General features: G+C 42.8%; 3 protein-coding genes across 7 annotated transcripts in view; 1 reads left to right on the forward strand and 2 right to left on the reverse strand.

Annotated features, from left to right (window-relative positions):
* Positions 1–2278, reverse strand: part of tada3l (transcriptional adaptor 3 (NGG1 homolog, yeast)-like) — a gene marked incomplete at its 3' end in the record, with an annotated part of 3202 nt that extends 924 nt beyond the window's left edge. Inside the window, 7 exon segments of the mRNA XM_035662573.1 lie at positions 209–315; positions 456–559; positions 671–806; positions 913–1018; positions 1191–1438; positions 1588–1838; positions 2172–2278. Coding sequence (XP_035518466.1) covers positions 209–315; positions 456–559; positions 671–806; positions 913–1018; positions 1191–1438; positions 1588–1797 — 911 coding nt within the window. The 5' untranslated portion in view covers positions 1798–1838; positions 2172–2278.
* Positions 2279–2668: 390 nt separating this feature from the next.
* On the forward strand, positions 2669–5448 carry arpc4l (actin related protein 2/3 complex, subunit 4, like). Its single transcript, XM_035662575.1, has 6 exons — positions 2669–2822; positions 3534–3652; positions 4017–4128; positions 4228–4323; positions 4600–4770; positions 4905–5448. Exons 1-6 carry the CDS (start codon positions 2820–2822, stop codon positions 4908–4910), a joined length of 507 nt encoding a protein of 168 aa, XP_035518468.1. The 5' UTR covers positions 2669–2819; the 3' UTR covers positions 4911–5448.
* Positions 5449–6098: 650 nt separating this feature from the next.
* Positions 6099–21537, reverse strand: LOC118328688 (6-phosphofructo-2-kinase/fructose-2,6-bisphosphatase 4-like). Of its 5 annotated transcripts, XM_035662569.1 has the most exons (15): positions 21230–21537; positions 18444–20556; positions 13652–13768; positions 13397–13493; positions 13244–13310; positions 13074–13148; positions 12920–12976; positions 12705–12826; positions 12087–12294; positions 11838–11984; positions 11626–11730; positions 10699–10828; positions 9789–9851; positions 9613–9677; positions 7710–8528 (listed from the first exon to the last, which is right to left on the reverse strand). In XM_035662569.1, exons 2-15 carry the CDS (start codon positions 18490–18492, stop codon positions 8469–8471), a joined length of 1362 nt encoding a protein of 453 aa, XP_035518462.1. In that variant the 5' UTR covers positions 18493–20556; positions 21230–21537; the 3' UTR covers positions 7710–8468. The 5 variants fall into 5 exon arrangements, with proteins under 5 accessions (XP_035518463.1, XP_035518460.1, XP_035518462.1 ...); XM_035662570.1 differs by lacking the exons at positions 7710–8528; positions 21230–21537 and adding an exon at positions 6099–6802 and having other exon boundaries at positions 18444–20770; XM_035662567.1 differs by lacking the exons at positions 7710–8528; positions 18444–20556; positions 21230–21537 and adding exons at positions 6099–6802; positions 14771–15036.
* Positions 21538–21680: the final 143 nt, after the last annotated feature.

Below are 21680 nucleotides of genomic sequence, written 5' to 3' on the forward strand. Positions count from 1 at the left end.
CGTGATTTCAATTTTGACCCAAATGATCGTGATTAGGATTTTTTCCATAGATACACAAGGCCTGAATGAACCAAACTCACAGCCAGTTTGCAGCACTGTGGTGTGTAAACTGGCTGTGTGTAAAAACGGCTGCCAACGTGCCAACTTATCTAATGTGGAGAACTGATCTCGGTGCTTCTGATTCATTAGGTCTTGAGCGTTGTAATACCTAAAAGCTTTTCCTTGGCTTCGAGGAGAAGTTCCAGCGCCGTCATTACCGTCCTTCCCTGAAATGTCGGGTATAGGAGAATCCTCCATGGGGGATATAATATTCTCCTGGAAGAAAGAATAAAATGTTTCAGTGTTTCCACAATACTTAAACATACATATTTCAGATGCCACATCTCACTTATCGGTTATTTTTATAATGAAAAAACTGTTTTATTAGTGTACATGCTGGATGACAACATACTGACCTCTACAAGGGCCTGGAGCAGACGCTGTGTGAGGGGACCGAAGGGACATCCATCTTCTGGAGATTCATGTTGGGACTCTGACTTTTTCAACAGGGAGTCCACATCTGCAGTAGTTGAAGATGAAGATGAGTATGAGGGTGGATGCATGCTTGTGCAGTAACTCCAGTCTGACATTCATCATCATTTAAAAGGCAGAGGCTGCAGTCTTCACTCACCTTTTGCATCCAGCTCAGACAGCGGGCCCCCCATGAGGTTCTTCTTCTTGTCATTGGCTCGTGCTCCTTCCCTCTGCTCCTCCAGCAGATCCTCCTGAGCCCACCGCTGAGAGTAGTGCTTCCCCAGAGCTGGAGTCTAACACAGACAATATTAAAGCTTAACACACATTTATTAACATAAATGTATTATTGAACACAATAACAACTCCCCGAATTTTAGCGATGCTGAGGTACAACCATACTTTGAAATACTCTGCTTCATCCTCCGGGGGTTTCAGAAGCTCCTCCAACAATCGTATCTCTTCATTTGTGATATCAGCACAATATGGCTCGACTGATGCCCAAAATCTGAAACAAAAACAACAATATTTTAAATACAAAGACACCTTGTGAAAACATATTACATATAACTTATTACTACAGAACCGCTGTGTGACAATAATGAGGAATAACACTGAGGTAAAGAGAGTACAGTATAATAGAGATAGCAGAACTATTAGGAGGAGCTGCTGTTGCTGACCTGTTGGGTGCATCATTTTTAGGAGTTCGGGGAATGTCTTGTGGATCGTCTGTGAATTCATACTCTTGGACTTTAGGCTGTAGATTCTTGGATTTGGGTCTGCCAGGACCCGGACCTGGCCCGTGACTGCCTTTGCCATCCAACTTCTGCTTCTTTGGTTTGTGGCGGGAGGAGGCAGCGGGGTCTGGGTCTTTCCCCAGCTTCAGAAAGCGCTTATCCCCCTTCTTGTCCTGCCAGTCTGTGAGGATCTGAGACGCAGCGCAGAAGGGGATGTAAATAGTAGCATTGTTGGGAATATGTGTCTGGGATTCACAGTCACATACCACTGGCTGGGGAACAAAGACTGATACCACATGAACAAGCTGATTAAGGATGGAGGTGTCCAACTGTCTCCTACCTGTCTCTGCTCCTCCAGGGCCCGGAGGCGGCGGCTGGCTGAGGACAGGAGCGTCTCCAGCTCCAGCTGCAGGGTGTCCAGCTCCTCAATGCCGATGCCATCGTCCTCTGAGCGGCCGAGCACAGCCGTGTAGCGGGGACACACCTTCACGTGCTCGACGGGCTTGAAGTCGTAGTATTTCAGAGGGGGGCAGTCCTTTAATTCACTCATGATGCTGTGTGGTAGAGACCTGCTGGCAGTGTCTGAATAAACTGAAACAGGATGGACAGTGTGGGTTATAAAGGAGGAGAGCAGCTGTGGTCCTTACTCTGTTTACGTGTGCCTGTGTGTCTCTCTATCACTCACACACACACACATTAAATACACACTCAAGCACGCTCACGTACACGCAGGTCTGCTTAATAGAAAGCCAACTGGGCCCAGACGGCCCAATGTACTCTTCAACGGTATTACCGGTCGCTATGATTTCACGGTTTAGCACACGAAGGTTTTACACGAAGGACTTTTAACATTGGGAGAGTTGAACGGTGAAAACATAAAGCACCGATATGTATGTTTGAATGTTTAAGAGCAACGATATTTACCGTCAGTGAATGGTATCCATGATGGAAAAAACCATTGTGATTAGAGGGGTGTGTGAAATACAGTCTAATTGAATTGTGGCATATTTACGACAAAAAAACACTTTCAAAAACAATATAAAAATTACGGAACTTTATAAAAATTGAAGATGCACTTTCAAATCTTAATATATATCAAAACAAACTCTAAGAGATGTGAATACGTTACCCTAATGCTATAATGGTATCATCGGAACAAACCATATTGTGCCAAGGTGCATTAAAAAAAATGTATTACCATTAAACCTGTAATTAAGCTATTTAAGTGGGTGATATATCGGTTATAACGTTGAAATTTAACATATTTTATTCAAAAACAGGCAACAAAAAGTAAAAATGACTCCAGGACCAACGGTCACCGAGCGATATGTCTCCTGTTCACAGAGCGGAATGGACTCATCCAAGGGTATGCTCGTTTTAAACAAACCGTACTCCACCTGGGCGGAGTAAGAAGCGCAAACAACAGCACTGCCGTTGTGCGCAGAAATCCGCTACTTCAAACGAAGAGCTACGTCAAAAAGTAGCGCACCCTTTCGCTACTTGACTATGTAGGATTTACGGAAGAGGAGTCCCAGGCGTGGCTGAGGAACTTCCGTCTTTTACAGCGCAAAAATGGTAAGTGTCTTGCACTGAATGTGTCTTTATATTTTATTATTTAGTCGTTTTCCTCCGCTAACTATGGCTACGGTCGAGGCGAGTTTAGCTAGCTAGCTCCGTGTTTCTCATAGACGGTATTTCTGGTTGGCTGCAGACAGTGAAACCAGAGGACGGGCATCCTTGATACGGTTTGCAGAAACTAAAGTGATTGAGCTGAGCTGTCTTTTCCTCTCGGCCCCCTTTTCCCTCGTTACTATGACTGGTAGTTTCTCCAAAGCTCTGTCACTGGATACTTCATATATCTGACATAAGTAGAGGGATGGACGTAAATAATTTGAATGAGCCGCATCTCGGTCACCTGAAAGCCCCTCATCCGCTAACGATAAAGCCAGTTATAAGAACCAGATTAGAACAGATAAATGTATCACATTCATACAGATTACTGTGTTTTTTCTTTCTAAAATGGCTGTTTGTGGTTTTATCTTGAATATCTAAAGATGATAAACTGTAAATGTGTTGTAACTGAGCAGTAGCCGCTGCATCCCTGCATGAAGCTCATTTTGCTTCCTGACTTTATAAGCTGACCCTGCTAGTCGAGTCACCCTTTGCTAGACTGGGAGGTTCAGTTTGCCCATTTACTCTGATCTAAATAACAAATGCATCAACCAGCAAGATATTCCCTGCAGTGGGATCCACCCAGATACTGATCTTATTCCATTTCTCCTGCAGACAGCGACTCTGCGCCCCTACTTAAACGCTGTGAGGGCCACCTTGCAGGCGGCCCTCTGTCTGGAGAACTTCTCCTCTCAGGTGGTGGAGCGTCACAATAAGCCAGAGGTGGAGGTCAGGTATGTTTAATGGCATGTGTTTGGATTGTGCAGTCTTACTTCTTGTCGTCGTCCCCCGCTCTACCGTTTTTCCAGCCCTCTAGCTGATTGCTGTCACACAAATGTGGACTTGTGCAAACTTGCATAAGAAAATGCAGTAGGGAAAAATGTACACAAGCATGGGCAAGCAGGGCTGTACAATTAGCCAGAGGGGACTTGCTGCAGCCTGTTTGCAGGTGTCCTCCCAGTACAATGGGAAGATTAAGAGTTTTTCAGCAAGTCCCTTTAACTTCTAATGTTCTGTGTAGAGCCAGACACTTGCTGCATCTAGAAAACATAAAACCGAGCCATTATTTGTAATGGATGGATCGTGCTGTGGTTACAGGAGCAGTAAGGAACTGCTACTTCAGCCCGTGGTGATCAGCCGCAATGACAAGGAGAAGGTTCTCATTGAGGGATCCATCAACTCTGTCAGAGTCAGCATCGCTGTCAAACAGGTGATTAACAACAGCAGGAGTTTGACTGTTTTTGGTTATGAGACGTTCACATTTCATCCATTTTCGTCCACTTTCTGACATGCAACTGATTCCCTTCAGGCTGATGAGATTGAGAAGATCCTTTGCCACAAGTTCATGCGCTTCATGATGATGAGAGCAGAGAACTTCTTCATTCTGAGGAGGAAACCCGTAGAGGTAATCTAGGTTGTATATAATAGAATAAAAAAAGTGAGTGACAAAAGAGGAATCAGTGTACAGTCATAGTATGACGGGAGAAAGAGGAACAGAGTGAACTTCATAAATGGCAAACGTCATAGCACTCTTGCTCAGATGTTATAGAAACTGTACACAGACATTAAATCCCTCAATATTTACAATGTATATTCCCATTAATTAAACTAGTCATATGTTTGTCTGATTAGTTGACTGGTGATTGACTCACTTCTTTCCTCTCTTGCACTGTGATTTCAGGGATACGATATTAGCTTCTTGATTACCAACTTCCACACGGAGCAGATGTACAAACACAAGCTGGTGGACTTTGTCATCCACTTCATGGAGGAGATCGACAAGGAGATCAGTGAGATGAAACTGTCTGTCAATGCCAGGGCCCGTATCGTCGCCGAAGAATTCCTCAAGAATGTAAGAAACCTTTTTTTTTTTTTTGTTTGACGTTACAAAAGCCAGAGTCATAGCTGTGGTTGTCTACAGATGTTCTTTATTGTAAAAGACAGAAATGCTCACATGGAAAGTAACTTGCCTTCTCCTGTCCACAGTTCTGATGACAGTGTTGTCCGCGGTCCCACACAAGCTGGAAGAAACGCTGCAAGGGCCAATCAGCACAGGAGTGGAGGACTAAAGGAGTAAACAGCCAATCAGCGAGGAGACGAGAGGAACATGACCAATCTGGAGATGACACCCTTTGCGCCCGTCTCGAGTATTTCCCTGTACTCATAAATATCGATGACTGTATATAATGAAATATTTACCAGTTTCATTTTCAGCCACTTAGAACAAATCCCCAAACAAAGGCGGGTCCTTAAAGTATTAATCAAGTTGATATCCATGAGTACAGGGTCATACAGGGTGATGTTGCCAATCAGACGGCCAGGTTTTTGTATTTTGTGTATGAGTCTGTATGTTCTGTCACTGTTGTTTCAAATTTGTCTCCAAATTTTCTCTGTTCAGGAAACCCATGTTTGAGGAAAGTGGTGTGTGTGGCGTTTAATCGCAGACATGGAGGGAGAGGTGTCTGTAAAGAAGCCACCAAAGCCCATGTATGAAAATAATGAAAGATAATAAAACTCTTTATACCTTTAACTGTCTGTCACTCATGCTGAGCATGTTGCTGCTGTGCCTATAAATGGATCTGTTCTGCCTCTGAGGAAGTTGTTTTTGTCAGCATTACGCTGTTACTGTGTTATTTCAGCTGTGAGAAAGAGGAAGTAATACCTCCATGCTGCACACCATGTGTGAGCCATTTCTGACATCCACAATTTATTCACATTTGCAACTTAATCCAAACCATCTAGAATAACATTAAATGCTTTTAGTTCCTTAGGAGTATTTGCTGGTCACTAAAAGGTTTGTAGTGCTGCTGGTGCCTTGCTCAACTGCACTGAAGTAGTGGCAGCAGTAATAAAGGGTTTTTATATTTAGTATTGGTATACTAGATTATATTATGTACTGGACAATCTGATCGTATTTTCACCGTGCCATCCTCATGCTCCACCAGTCTCTCATTTTAAGCATTTAGCAAAGAATCAGTGGTTCTAGCTTCTTAAACGTGACTTTGCTGGTTTACTGACTGAATGTCTTTGGGTTTAGACAGTCAGACAACACATGATATGATGGGTGTCTTTTCCACTATTTTCTGACATTTTATAGACTCAGAAATTACTGCAGATTAATCATCAGTGCAGCCCTAATAAATAAATCATTGCATCCATAATGAGGTAATGACCAGTGAGTTAATAAAAATAACATCTTTATTATAGTGGAGTTGGGATGTATTTTACAGACATGACCCATATCAACACCAACAGCTTTGAGCAAATATTGCATTTTTAAATGACCATTACATTGTGTGCGCAGTTTTAATTTCATTGAAGGTCTGTGTGTAGAATCACCAGCTGAAGAAAGCCATCAGTATAAAATCTTGAACTGTTTTCAACATAGAAAACCTGGTTTTATAGTATTGTTTCCAAGTAGGTTTGTAACCTTCAAATTGCACGAGAGACAGCTTCACAGAAAACAATTGCACAAAACAGCAACATGTAGCAGAAAGTCACATGATCATTTGACGATAACCATATAGTTAATAGTTAAAAATATACCTATACATACAGTGTACCGTTTAGCTTTCAAATAACAACACTGAGGCCCAAACACATGATGTGTTCAGGTTCAGCTCCTTCAACTCCCTTTTAAAAAAAAAAGACACCGGGGTTACAGTGAGGTGTGCGTGTCTGGCGGAGGTGTTTGAAGGAGGAAGAGGAGGAGGAGGAGGAGGAGGAGGCACATCACCCAGACGTCACCACTGTGAGCAGGTTGTGCAGACTGGAACAGTGAAACAACCACAGGAGGGGTCGAAAGGGGGCGAGAGAGCCAGCCGTCAGAGGTGAGGAGGGACGGTCTGCAGGGCGTCTTCTGGTGTACGATGGATGTTCACATTCTGGAAAGAGGAACGCATCAGTGTCAGGTTGCCTTCTGAGTAAACTGTGTCTGTATGAACACATTCAGAGTCGAGGGAACAACAAAGCTCTACAGCTGTGGTTGTTACCACACATCAGTTAGACACAATGCCACACTATTAATCTGTTGTTTTTACACTTGTGGTACTGTTTGTTGATGTACTGTAGTCTGTATGTGGCAGATGTCAGGGTTTTTGAAAGTTTGTCATATTAGAAAAGTTTTGTTTTTTTAATGATGCACCTACAGATGATTTGACCTCTTTCAAACTGTGCTGGATGCTTCAGGTTCCTTTGAAAAGCCTCATTTCCTGATAGACCGTTATAGCAGCATTTGTCACTTAGCTCATGATTTAAACAGTTCCTATGACGTGTTTATTTTAATCACACCATCATGTACATGGTAGTTTGTAAGCTTTAGGTTCTTTTAGACATTGCAATATCAGCTTTTGTTTTCAAACGACGACTAAACCTTTTAACAAAGTGCCCGTAGTACTGACTGTGAACAGCTGGCGTACATTTTGTTTTAACTCAAAATCTAGACAGAAAGAAATCTGTGTGAGACACAGTGAGTGTTTTGTTCAGGCTGATGAATGGCAGCACTTTTTTATGCACCCCAGCAGAGCCTTATGCATATGAATGAATCGGGAAATCTCTCGAGTCTTCAGTTTGTACAGCCGAGTATGCAGGAAGGGCACTGCACTGCACATCTGATCTGTAGATAGTGAGAGTAGGAAGGAAGTAGTAGGACTTTTTTGATCTCCAAGTAGTGCGAGTAAGAAATATCCAGCTCAGCAGTCTGGTTGCATTTTATTATGAAGTAACTTGCAGATATTAAGGAGGAAAACAGCTTTCATGTCAAACTTTCTAAAATGAAGCACAAGAGTGTGGTGTGGATACATTAAATGGTTGACTGGTGTTTATTTAGAAACATTAAAACAGAAATATCTTCTTAATTCTGATCATGATGTGAATATACTGTAAGAACCGTCACATTGTTAAACAAAAAAAAAAAAAACAGAACAAATTATGTCTGTACTTCATTAGACAGTGTTAGACATCCTATAATAGAGTACATTTAATAAGGAAATAAAAACAGTTGATTTTTTATGTGCAAACCTGGTTTGGAGCTGTGCAATGCTGTAAAAGATTAGAGTGTCCTGACTTCTCCCGAAAGAAATTAGCGATGAGACACTGGTAAAAGTTAAAATTGTTTAAAATCAGTCTAACAGACATAATCAATGAGGAAACAAACAACACATAATCACTGCTTCAACAAAAAAGGTGTTGGAGTGTCACTGCTTCACAGTTGGGATTACAGCATCGTTTCAAAAAGAAAATACCTTCATCTGCTTTTCATTAATTCTCCAAAAATGGGAGAACGTGCACAACACAAGATCCGTGTCATAGGATTAATAATGAAAATGAGAAACTGGATTCCAGTCAATTACCACCATCATCACGTCTTAAAATATAAGTGGAGGAAAGACAGAAGATAAGAACAGTGAAGGGTGAAGAGTAATCCAATCAAAGGAAGGTGGAGAAGAAAGACTAGAGGTCTGTCAGGTACATTGTGCGTCTGGAGGGTGGAGTGTGCGTAAGGAAGGGTAAAAAAGGATGGGGTTGGGGGGTGGGGTGAGGGGTACTGCCTCATTGGTGAGCTGGCACTGTTAGCAAAGCCTCCTCTGACATCCGCGACACTTCTACGTTCTGTTTGATAAAGAAAAACAGAGGGGGGAGGATCAAAACACATAGGACATATGAAATCCACTGCACACACACCAGGGGCGAAGACTCCAACAGACGTATTCACTTCAGAGGTTGAGGTTCTTCGAGTGTCATGCTTTTTTAAATTTTAATCTAATTATTTTTCTTAGAAAAACTGATGATTTCTCAGCTAAAAATACATCAAAAAAACACAGGGGCTTCACGGGTAAAGAACAATCAATTTCAAAAATCCCACATTTAACCTGTAAGTGAAGGTTTCTAAGCCTTACATCATACCATTACTCATATACAGTACATATATTCACAGGTATATTTCACTGAGAGCGATCATTGTGTGAATACTTTCAAAAGTGCTTTTCAGCATCAAACCCTGTAAGAAACTGTGACATCATCCCCTCACAGGCATGTTTATCTAAAGGGTGTGAGGGTGAAAAGCAACAGGAGCATTTGTCATTGTTAGTTATGTCCTGATAACATATAATCTAACACAAAGCCTGCTCTGAGCTCATTAATATTTTTATACTGTAAGCGTCAACCAAGAGTGAAAAACGCCCCGTGCAACTTATCAAACCAGCTAATTAATTACCTGAAGATGATCAATGAAGTTGTTGTTGCCTACTTAAAGTTTCGTCGTCACAGAGGGTTTAACTGTCGCACTGGCTGCAGGCGTGCTAACATTAGCTGTGGCTGTGTGCAGGGGACTTTGCTTTCAGGCTATCAAACACGGTAACATTACACTGTTTAGTTCTTAGATATATTTTTTTTGACCAGGCTTGACCAGGTTTCTTCAGGTTAGACATGTTCCCTGACCAGCTTTGGGTTTTGCATTACAAAGGCTGGGTGCTCTGACTCACTGTGACTTGAACATGCTATATATATACACTCTACTCTCACACACAGATGCACTCTCAGGCACCGAAATGTGGCACAGACTTGTTTAAGGTGAATCGGCACTTGGTAGTACTGACGTAACTCTAATTTTGTTTTTTAATATTTTAGTGCAATGTTATGGGACACTGTGGATGCGTGGTTGTGTGGTTCTGTGGTTGTATGTTGTTATACCCACCTCCGGTCTTTCTCGGTGTGTGTTGACTGCGTCCACATTTAAGCTGATGGACTCCACCTTACAGCCTGAGCGTGCAGACAGAAGTTTGGTTGCATTAGTTCAAGATGGCAGAAGAGTGTTTTTTATTCCTATTAGAAATCAATTTGCATGTGTGCATTAAACGCCAACAATCCTACCATAGGCCACTGGCGTTAGCTTCAGCACCGTGTGCAGCGGGCACTTCAGGTACGGCAGCTCTTCTGTGTGGAGACAAATGTACAAAACAGTTCGTTAAACTACCTGAACAAACAAGGAACTCTAATTGCTGTATATCCTTTTTGATCTGTAAGTGTAATATTTCTAGACTGAATCCAGTAATGCAAAGTAAGAGACCTGAATTTGGAACCAGTTCTAAATTATTAAACCAGGGTATTTTTAAGGTCAGCAGTATCCATTCCACCACTGGTATGTTTTTAACCTCATTAGACTGACAGCATATTGTTATGAACAAGCTAATCCATATTAGCAGGGAGTAATGGAGGGAAAACAGATTACATTTGTTTCCAGGGGCATTAAGAGTTTACTCAGTGACATGCTGTTGTTAACATTGCTGCTCTAGAAACAATATTTTGTTACACTTAAAATCTAAATATATTCAAATCCTCTACAATAACTGTTTTTAATAAAATGTATTTATTTAGTAATAAAAAATAAATAAAAAACAATAAGGGTGTCTATTAAAGTAAAGTAAATAAAATCCTAAGGCTGTCCATGCCTACATTTGAGATATACTATATACAGAGCTGAGAGATGTTTGCTGCAGTAATCTGGTCTACAACATGGAAATCAGGTCAGTCAGCCACGAGTGAAACACTGCTCAATCGGACTCACTTTGAAAGTGTGTCACAGCTTTACACTGACATAAATACTTTGTTACAGTATTTTTCTAAGATTATGTTGGATCTGTAATCTTCACTGAACTGTTATTATTATTATTAGTGAATCTGCTTTTCTCTTGTCTTACTTTATGTTCTTCTATGTGTGCCTTACTGAAGGGCCCCTGTCTTGGGCCCCACAGGCTCCCTGAGGTTCAGTTAAAGGACTGACCTGCCGTCTTGTCCAGGAAATATGCCAACAAGCAGCGCATAACAGCCTGGTGGCAGATGACCAGAACATTCTCTTGCCGCTCCAGCTCCATGATGACTGGCTCCAACCGCTGCACAAGGTCCTCATAGGACTGAGTCACAGAAAGAGGCAAATCAGACAGACAGCAGAGAACTACACTACTAGAAACAGATTTCATTACAGATGGAGGACGATTTACTCTGAGAATCACTACTAAAGACAGCTTTATCCATATGTATCATCTACAGAGAACAAACAGAGGAAGAGCTGTAAATCTGACTTTTTTTTCCACACTTTCTGCCTTATAATCAACCTCGGGTAAACAGATCGACATTTCAGCAGGTGGAGAAATCCATACAGGCCGTCTAGACAAACACTAGCTTTAACAAGATTCCCCAAAGTCCCACATCAGCACTGTCCGCCTGGGCAGCCAACTAATGCCCACATCCATCTTCCTCTGTTAGATTAATGGAGAGGTAATGGGATGGACTTAAGGAGAGAACAGGCCAGCGGGAATTCAGACCCGCAGTAAACAACCTGACCGCACAGTTTGGCGCGCGCACACACACACACACACACACACACACACACACACACAAATGTGAAGTCTTTGTTTTCTGTCTGTGAAACTGCTCGTCCAGGCTGAGACTCATTAGCAGAGAGTAAGTGGCCAGTGGCCATCTGGATGCAGTTTAATTGTGTTTGTGGTGTGTTCGCGTGAGAGAGAGTGTGTGTGTGTCACTATATTCAAAAAGGAAGACCAACTCTGCATTGGGAAATTCAAAAAAAACAAACAGAGACACACTGTCCACCAGCATGCTGCTAACACACAAAAACACTCTTTAACAGTTACATAACCACATCCCATCATTAGACAAAACAGAAACGCGTTAAACTTCAGCCACTGACCTCTCCTTTGGGGTACCGATAGCGGTATTTGTCCTGGTCCCTTAGAGCAAACTCCAGAGGATAGTTGTCCTGGATCTCCTCGTACCTCATCTCCTCGCACACACCCTAACATAACACACACACACACACACACACACACGGTTTAAACTCTATTGACACCACACACACGTCAGCAAACAGCTGTGCTCAGCAGGCGAGAACGTGGCACTCACTGCATCAATCTCGTTCAGGACCTTCCACTGTTCGTAGGGCACACTGAGAGCTTCAGCTGTCTGGATGGTTCTCTTCATCTGACTGGTCCAGACCTTCAGGTCGCTGATGCCCTGTGACTGGATGAAATTGCTCAGCTTCTTCCCAAACTGCATGGAGGAAAAAAAAGCTAATTACCTTTTTTCACTAACTCATCTGGTCAGGTAAAAATCAAACAAAGACATATCCTTTGTTGAAAAAGTCTGATATACCTCTTTGCCTCTCGGTGTGAGGCCCGAGTCTCCTCCGATTCGACCCTTGACATTGAGCTCGCTCTCACCATGGCGACACAGGTAGATGGAGCGCGGCGTGATGTGAATGTTCATGAGGTAGTACACGATCCGGCTCTGGATGTGGTCCAACACCCTGTTGACCAAGTACCGCTGACCCACGTCCATGATTTTAATGAACGAGAGATCCCTGAAAGGAGACCAGACACATTTAACCAGTGTATCTATATGAGAACCAATTAGTTGTTTGGAAATATAAATAATTCACCTTTAACATGCTAAAAAGTTAAAACAGTCTGTGTGCTGCCACGTCTCCACATCAGGCAAAGAGCAGGCTAATGTTTACTCCTGACCTTACTAGAGAAGTGAATGAGCAGATACACAGAGGACTATCCTACATAATCAACCTTAGGCAAAGGTTTCTGATTTTAATATTGTCAAACATGAGCAATAGCCAACAAACTAATGTTCATGATTAGTTTCTGATGAAAAGCCCAGAGTGTATTTGAAACTGCTAATTTGCTAAGCTAGTTATTCCTGTATTTTTGCAGAGCTGGGACATCTTTACGAACACACTCTCCACACCAGCTTTCACCTCACCTGTCTAGGACTTCATCCAGAGTCTCGTAGGAGTTTTCATAACACTTGATCCTCTTCATGAAATCTTCCACTGCTTCTTCTGTGTTACAGTTGGTGTAGTCGGGACTTCCCAGCTTCACTTGCTGAACAGAGAAACAGCAGAGGAGTGAGCGCAACGTGGGCAGAAGTTCATGATCTCTTCAGATAAAATAAACAGACGAGCTCAGGACACTCACCACTATGTTCTCCTGTATGACATCTGGGTCTTCACACACAGACTCCACGAAGAACACCTGAGAGAAGACGAGGAGGAGGAACAAAATCAAGCTTAGTGAACTGAACGTCAACTGAATCAGTGCCGCCTCCCAGAACTGTGGCCCAACAAGTTACCTTGAAACCATTCTGGTCTGCAAACTGGATGATGGTTTCCCTCCTTTCTCTGGTAGTGTTTGTTGCATCAAAAACCTGTTTAAAACAAAGGTTTGAACAAAAACGTCATTACTCTGTATCTGACCTGCCTGAAACATCTAAACCAACACAGCATTTAACATCTGACCCACCGCAACCTGGCCTCCTTCTTCTGTGAGATACTGCCGCACATCGTTCAACGCTGCCGAAGCACACTGTCTGTAAAGATCAGACGAACAGAAACGTCACATGGTTGCATGTCAAATGAACCGCTACGGCTGTCAGGAGCCAGCCGACGCTCTTACCGTCTGATCTTTAACCCCTCCTCGTTGTCTGGACGGAAGAACTCAAAGGACTTGTAGATCTTCACACATTCTCTCCTGTACTGCCCAACGTTGAACTCTATGGGGAAAACGGAGGCAAAGACACTTCAGCTCATCTTTCTCTCAGGTATGAAACTCAACATGGATGTCACGTGTTTGAAACAACAACTGATGTTTCTACAAATGGGCTTCGTTTCATTAAAGTTTATTAGACTCTGTTCACAGGAGCTGCCGTACCTCTAGTGGGCACTCCGATCCAGTTCAGATAGCGGGTCAGTTTCTTGGAGATATAGGTCTTCCCTCTGGCAGGGAGGCCCACTGTCACAATCAGGGTGGGACAGTTGGTCATACATACTGCAATGAAAGAGGAAGAGGGGAAAGGAGGCGTCAGTCATGTGCTGATCATGCATAATACACACAGTGTAAAACGTGCGACGCCTCAGTAAAGGTTTATCTCAAGGCTCTGTATGCCTCCGTCACTTGCTCTTCTACTATCTTGCATATTGCGTAATAAAATAAAGACAAAGATTTAATATTAACATTAGATTGTCCTTATCTGAACGTTTAATCCAGCGTTATCTGCCACGAAGACAAAGTCACATTACACCACCCTGACAATCCATGGAGTTGAGAAACACTGCGCTTTAACTGCTCAAGACATCAGCAGAGGAGAGTTTCCACACTGAGTAGCAGCACAGAGGACTGGGCCAGAGAGCATGGGGTTCTTTGTGTGTTTTAAAGCATGGACATTGCTGTGTGTTGACTGCCTAGTTCACTCCACTCACACAGACCGATGTATCCACCACAGACTCATGATTTCACTGGCATTTTAAAGTCCTTCCAGCCAGGAGACCCTGACACTGAGCGCAGAGCAAATGCAACAGCACATCCACAGGGCGAGTCACTCACATGACTGCAGGGGTACAATCCCTGTTTACCAACAGCTGGTGCTTGACTTGGCACACAGTAACAAAGAGATGGACACCCCCAGTATCACACCAGTCCTTTCTCCTCGGTGCGAGCAGCCTTCCTCTGTGTGCACATCCAGTGAGTCCTTATATAACAGCAGCAGACTCCTGAACCCCGCGAACTGCGCTCCCCACCGCGGGAACCTTAGCTGCTAGCACATTAAAACACATCGGGATTTAACGCATGTGGACGGATTAGCGTTCATTATTGAAGTTACCGCCGGGGGTCTGGCTGCGTGCGAACAAGTGCGAACAAACCTCCGACGGAAGACGATAAATATGCGTTGATAGGCACACAAACCGGGTTCAAACAGCAGTGCCGGTACGGTGCCGGTACGGTGCCGGTACACACTGATGCTAACCACTGTCGCCACGTTGTCATACGCACCCTTTCTTTGAGAAATGTGTTTTTCAGGAAGGCCATTTTTACACGGCATCCAGATCTTCTTGAGCGGGTTTTGAGTGAGTTCCCGCGGATTTGACGGGGTTTTGTCCTCCATTCCGTCTCCCGGTGAGGTGGAGGCAGCCGCGGCGGGAACACGGGGCCTTTTCCCGTGATGCTGCTCTGAAGGTGACCGGTGTTTCATCCGCGCTGCTCTGCGGGGATGAGAGATGTCCCGGTCCCCCGGTGTCTCTCTCTGTGCTGTGGTCACGTGTTCCGGTCGGGCCACAGCAACGGTCGGCCGTAACGACCGCAGCACGAGCGCACCACGCTTTCTCCATTACCGTAAATGACACGAGCTGTGCTGGGTGCTCAACAGCGCAAACATATTTCAGACCGGGACAAACAATGCAGGTAGCTTCAGTACTGAACTGTCTGCTTATCTGCTGTTTGGTTCTGCAGCTTTCAGTCGCTTTTTATTGGTTTTCCACTGAAACCAGCTGCCTGCTGTAGCTGGAGATGAGGCTGATGAGAGCAGTGAGAGTTAAGAGTAAAAACAATCCATCAGTGAGCTGAGAGGCACTAAAATGCTCCGTAGAGCTGAGGGGAGGTATATTTCTGTGGGGTTGTCACAAGGAGCAAACCCTGCTCTATTGTTTATATAAAAATATATTAGATTAATGCAGCTTTAAGAGTATAATCTCAGTGTGAGTCTGTATCCGTAATAGGAACAACACAAAGATCACATCACAGCACATGTAGTTATTTAGTTTTGGTCGAGAGGTTACTGCTAAAACACCACCTTGACCCCCTTGATCTGAAGGTCAGGGTGGTGAGTTGGTGTGCAGTCTCTCAGCATTAGTGTACTTACATTATCATCCTTTAAAACAATACCACTATCACACCACATGGAGTACATTCTGAGACAGAGGCAAAGAAATGCTGCTTTCAATGTCCCACACACACAAACACACACAGGCGTCTTTCTTCTCAGCACTGTGTGGGCGTGTAAGGATTGTGCTCGATTCACATCTCCCTCACTCTCTTGCCTTATCTGTTAAGGTGGGACCAATTGCACCATAATTGTTTTTATTGGTGCACTCTGAGTTCAGCTCCCCGGCTTCAACCTGAGCAGATGCATAATCAGCCTCAATGACTCAAAACCCTTGCGTGTGTGTGCACTTACACCACATGTTCAATATTGCCTAAAGACTGCATTATGTTTGGCCACAGTGGTTGCTTAAGACTTGGCTCAGTTTGCCTATTTCACATAAGTATATTTACTAAATGTAATGTTAGTCTACAAAACCAGACAGTGTTACTGTCACTTCCAGAAGGTTAGAGTCGGCCAAGAGCAGCCCAGTTGGGTTCACATCGTTATTATGGGAGTCAGTCTAGACTGTTAAGGCCTGTGTTGTTCTACAGCAATTTCCTGTAGGCCTCATAATGACCGAGGTGCTCGATCCAAATTCATGATCTAAATCGTGTAATTGTTCTGTAAGCATTTAAAATACAATGTATGAGCTGTTTCTAAATATGGGAAATGGCTTTTGGTCATTTATGCCTTTAAGAAACAACAGGACACTTTGATTTGGAAAAGGAAGACGTTGAACTGCAACTGACTGCGTTATGTTACCACAAACATAATTTACTCTGAGTACTGATTCTTTTTAAACTAAACTGTTTCTTTTCAGCATGTCTGATGATTCTAAAATGTACCAGCAATAAGACTTTTTTCATAGGAGACACAAAACATAAGACTAAATTAGCGATGACTGAATTCCAGTTATCTGCTTCACTTTCAGGGTGCTCATATTGTGCATGCTGGCTCACTGAGATAGTTTACTGGGAGGCTTGAATAGAAAGGAGCTACCTTTAATACTTTTAGTACCACCTGTGCTTTTCCTGCTATAACAAGTCAGTATAACTCTGTAGAGACAACAACCGGCATTTACATTTTAGTGTACTTTTATTTAATCAACACTACATCACACTAATTGAGTGTTGTGAACATTTTCTTACAGAAGCTAACGTTCAACGCATGAGCTGACAATGTCCATAAGATGGCAGCATTACTCTCCCTCCCTATCTGCCTGTGTGTTGACCCAGGCTTGTGTATAAGAAACACCTGTAATGTAATCCAACTCAACAGGCCTGCAACAAGCACCTTCTATATTTTCTACAGACATAATGCCTATAATGTTCAGATTTTGTTGGGGGCATAAAAGTGGTGAGATAATTCGTATAAAGATGTTTCTAATATTCTGTCTATCTCAGGCAGACTGAATGCAGTTCACCATCACAATGGCCTAAGCAATTACCACAGAAGTAAGTCCACACCACACTAACATAGAGCCAATACAAAATAAAAATTATAAGCCTCATAAAGAGAGGACTTTTGCAGAAGTGCTGGGTTGAATTACACTGTGCTGGTGTGGTTGATATAGTGGTAAGTCACTGTACATTTTCAGGTTAGTAGGCCTATCTGTTCATCTGTTTATGTTCCTTATGGGCTATCTGATGCACTCCTTATATTAAGCTTTTAGAGTCGGTCTTGGTGGTGGAGTAACAGGTCCTCTGACCTAAATATGGTGAGATGGAGGTTTTCTAATTAAATAGCTCCCTCTCTCTCTCTCTCTCATATTCCCTGACTGCTAGTAGACTATAATATATGTCAGGTTCCTAAGGTCCACAAATAAATGGCCCACCAACTCATCTGCATTTATTTTTAGATTTTTCAGCCGGGTAATATAAACACACTGCAGAGCAGAGTTTTAAAGAAACTAACTGTGGCGCACACTGTAAAAGTTGGTCTGTATTAGCTCATTGGTGGGCTATTTAAAGCAGCTTATCTTATCTGCCTAAAAACTGGATAGCCAGTGTGGAAACAGCAGCAGGAAGTCACTCTCATGTGCACTGTATGAAATACTTCAGTGAGGGTAAATGGGGTGTCTAGCATGTTGTACACTGGGACATGAACAGGAAACAGACAGCGTGCTGCTCCTCCTCCCAGCAGCTGCCAGGAGGCTCTGATTGCAGCTAACAGGCTTTTAGCCTGTAATATAGTGGACAAGTCATCTCCCAATATAGTATGTGAACAGTGGGCAGTGCAGCAGCATTCACCGCGTTCACAGTCCGCTGCGGCTCCATGCAGTGTTTAGAAGACTTACATGTTATGCATTGCATGGTAGCAAACAAACCAGAAACACAACAGACAGCGCACACCATGACCCTCTGTAACAGCATCTCCATCAGTGTGTGGGGGAATAAAAATAATATCACAACAATAATAAAAGAAAACAGGGAGCTCCGCGTCAGTCTACACGAAGCCTTTACATTATTATTATTATTATTATTATTATTATTATTATTATTATTATTTCGGCAGCAGCCCCCAAAAACATCCGCCTGCCTCCTCATCCTCTGTGTTACAGCCCAACAGCTGCGCTTACAAATGATTGTGGACACTATAAAAACCCAAAGATTGTCGCCTGTAGCTGGTATGTAGGGTAAAGGTCTCGGTGACAGCGCCAGCGCAACGACTCTTGTTTACGTCCTGAAGGGCTGCTCGACCTGCCCCCCTCGCCGCCCGACTCTCTCGGTACACCGGTTAAAGATGCACAATTTAAACTCCCGCATGCACAAAGTCTACCAGAGCCTCCGAGGCGACGTCTCTTACCCGCTGCGTCCTGTGTGAGCTTGGACCGGCTGGAGCAGCCTCTCATCATGGGCGTCTGTCCGGTGGGTGCGTGGCGGCGGCGGCGGCGGCGGTGCGTACGTGCGTCCAACAGCAGCCCGCTGAGTGATGCTATCTGTGCACAATACACACCCACTGTGTGCGTGTGGGACCTCAGGTCGGGAGGGAAGGCTTTCTCCAAATCTGGATGGAGTGAGGTAGCAGCCTACCTACCTGCCCCCTTATACCCCACCCACCTTTTTGACAGATGTCACCAGTTCTGACTGGGCTGGACTCCTATGACTTTGGTCGTGCGTTTAGGATATTACACAGCATACGTTTTATAAGAAACATGACTCAATACAGTCATGCAGCTAAACTACACAGACATGTCACAGTTAATACATTCCCCAGTAATATCAGACTTCATAGGAATATTCTGTATTTTGTTAACTTATAAGTTACTCCTTTAATAATACAAACCAGAGAGGACATTCACTGTTCAATGTTGCTAAACTCAGGTCCATACAGGAATATAACAGGAAGATTTCAGGAGGAATTTTCCAGGAACAAACTAACTTGCAGAACTTGTTTTTCTGCAATTCCTGTGGAAGTATTCCCCTTACTTTAAGCATCCATCTTTAATTGTTTAACAATGCAGTATCATTATAGATTCATTCAGCCTTTTTCAATGCAAATAAACAGAACAGAGTCGGTCTGCAAACTGAACTGAAGTGATTGCTTAAATTTATAACTGATTGCATGAGCGCAAACACCCCTTTACTGTGACACTCCCAAATCATCAGTAATGCAGCCTGTTGTTTATAGGGATTGTTTTTCATTGCTCAACAGTGATCCCCTGTTTCCAAGGTGTGACCAGTTTCAAATAAAAATGAAATCTGTAACAAGTTTACTGAGAAAGAATGTACCAATCACAGAAAGGCTGCAAACCAGAGTACAGAAATATCAGTCATATGACAGGATGAAAAGGATATGGCACAGGTATGAATCCTCTAGAGAGACAGGCATCAGTGATAGAGGCCAACAAAAGTCCTGTGGACAACAGTGTACTCTAAAACTAGTGTACTTTAAAACTTAAATAAATGTATGGTTGCTATGATCAAACTTCTTATTTAATGATTTAGATAAATTGCAAACATTATTTGGATGAGTTGACAAATAATGTGGAAAAACTGGTTGGAACAAGTTAATTTTTATGAGTAGCCATATCAACTTAAAAACCTTAAACACACTTATTTTTTAAAATAACTACACACGGTTACCTTTCGACACATCATTCAAAATTAAAAGCCTGTTTGTGTTGTTTGCTAATCACTGCCATTGAAATACTACACTCAATTGTAAGGCACCTGCACCCAGAATGTGCATGTGAAAACACCTTCAATCAAACAGATCACTTAGAAATCACACAAATAGGATTCAGGTTTCAGGTTTCTTTGGTGTGATAGCATGGACTGTAGTTGCAATATCTTGTATTTTGTTTACAGTTCAGTACAGTGACTGTGTCTGATACTGTTATAAGTATCAAGTATGTCAGTTTTAAGAATAAACTAATTTTTTTGTTTCCCCAGTGAATTAGTGTTCTAGTCTATATTTGCTATGTGTGCGGTTGCCATGTGGAAAGAGCTATTTATTTGGTGTTTGTGTGTAAAGCTGGGAAGAGTGTATATAGTTTTGAAGTGTTTGCTTTTGAAAGAGATGTAAGACATTTTGTATTTTGTTTGTATGTTTTTGGTTTTTGTGTGTAGAGTTTCGACAAAGAGGGCCCTTAGTTTCAGCAATAATAAAACAAAACCTTGTAATCCGTTGATTTAAAGTTGCAAAGCAAAAAAAAAAAAAAGTTAAAGGTACATCCAGGTTGGGGTTGAATACTAATAATTAAGTATTCAACTATTAAATTTAAGTTATATCTATCATAGATATTTGCCTGGGCATCTTACCCTGGGACTACAATGACATTGTGTAAATGTGGTGGTCAGGGGAAGCACAGGCAGTCTTCACATGAGGCTATTTCAGAGGCAGTAATGATACCCTTATCAGCAGCCTATGATAATGATGACACTAATTGTCAAGCACAAGGCCTGCAACCGCACATCTGTGGATTAATGAGACAAACACACAGAAGATAAAGAAAGAAAAGAAAGACATCAGGGAAAAGTTGAAGCCCACACACTCTACCCCACTCTATGTTAGAAAGGGACCCAGTGGGGCTCCCAAAAGATCAGACAACATAGACAGAGCATGACACAGAGAGAAGAAGAAACCGTTGGAGGTCAGATGGCTTTTGACTGAGCTTAAACACATTCCTCCCTATAGGGCAAAGTGATCCAACCCCCCACCCACCCATCCTACACTGCCCCCAGACACCTCACACCCAAGCCTCGAGCAGCACGTACAAAACACTCACTGTGTGACATACTGGTCAGACCTGTCTTACTGAGCTTTATCATCAAGCCTGGCAGGAGATAACACACTTCCAGGATGTAGCTACCTCCACCTAAATTATTTGCTCCTTAATTTCAAATTTTACTTTGTCTGCCATAAATACAACGCTCAGTTGTATTCAGATGTCTTCATGTCCGTGTCTTCATCAGTGCCTGAGGTTTGTAAACCTCAGGAGGTGGAGGATCTGTGACTTTTGTGGAATAATACAAGTAGGAAGTGTACCAGACACTGTTATGTCAACATCATATTAGTGGTACAGATACATGCTGTAATCATGACAGTGCTTGTCTACAAAATGGCTGACTCAAAGGAAAAGTACTCACCATTGCCAACTTATGAGGAAATATGTCATTTGTAACATACTGGAAGATTCCACCCACAAATACATCATTGTTTTATCCTGAAACCAGCTTGCATTTTCTTCCTTCAAAGACGTGGAGCACCAAACAGCAGCTGAGAGGTTTGTCTATTTGGGCCACATTTAATAATGGCTGACATCCCATATTTACGGCAGGGAAGCCAAGTAGTGCTTACGATTAGCTTCTCCAAAAACTGCGGGGGGGAACATGTGATCAAAGTGGGGGAAAGGTCCTTACCATATAATCTAAACATAATAATCTTGACCTTTTCCAGTCGAACACACTAAGTCAGATGGCTGTGTCCCAAATAACAACTCCACTGCCGCTATTTATAGCAGCCTTGCAAAGCCTGAAAGGCACGATTATAAAAACAATAGTTGCAAGGTCCACAGAATAAAACATCCTGCACATGAAC

The sequence above is a fragment of the Morone saxatilis genome, unplaced genomic scaffold, assembly GCF_004916995.1.
Source record: "Morone saxatilis isolate NCDOM2014 unplaced genomic scaffold, NCSU_SB_2.0 Contig18, whole genome shotgun sequence".
Lineage (NCBI taxonomy): Eukaryota > Metazoa > Chordata > Actinopteri > Moronidae > Morone > Morone saxatilis.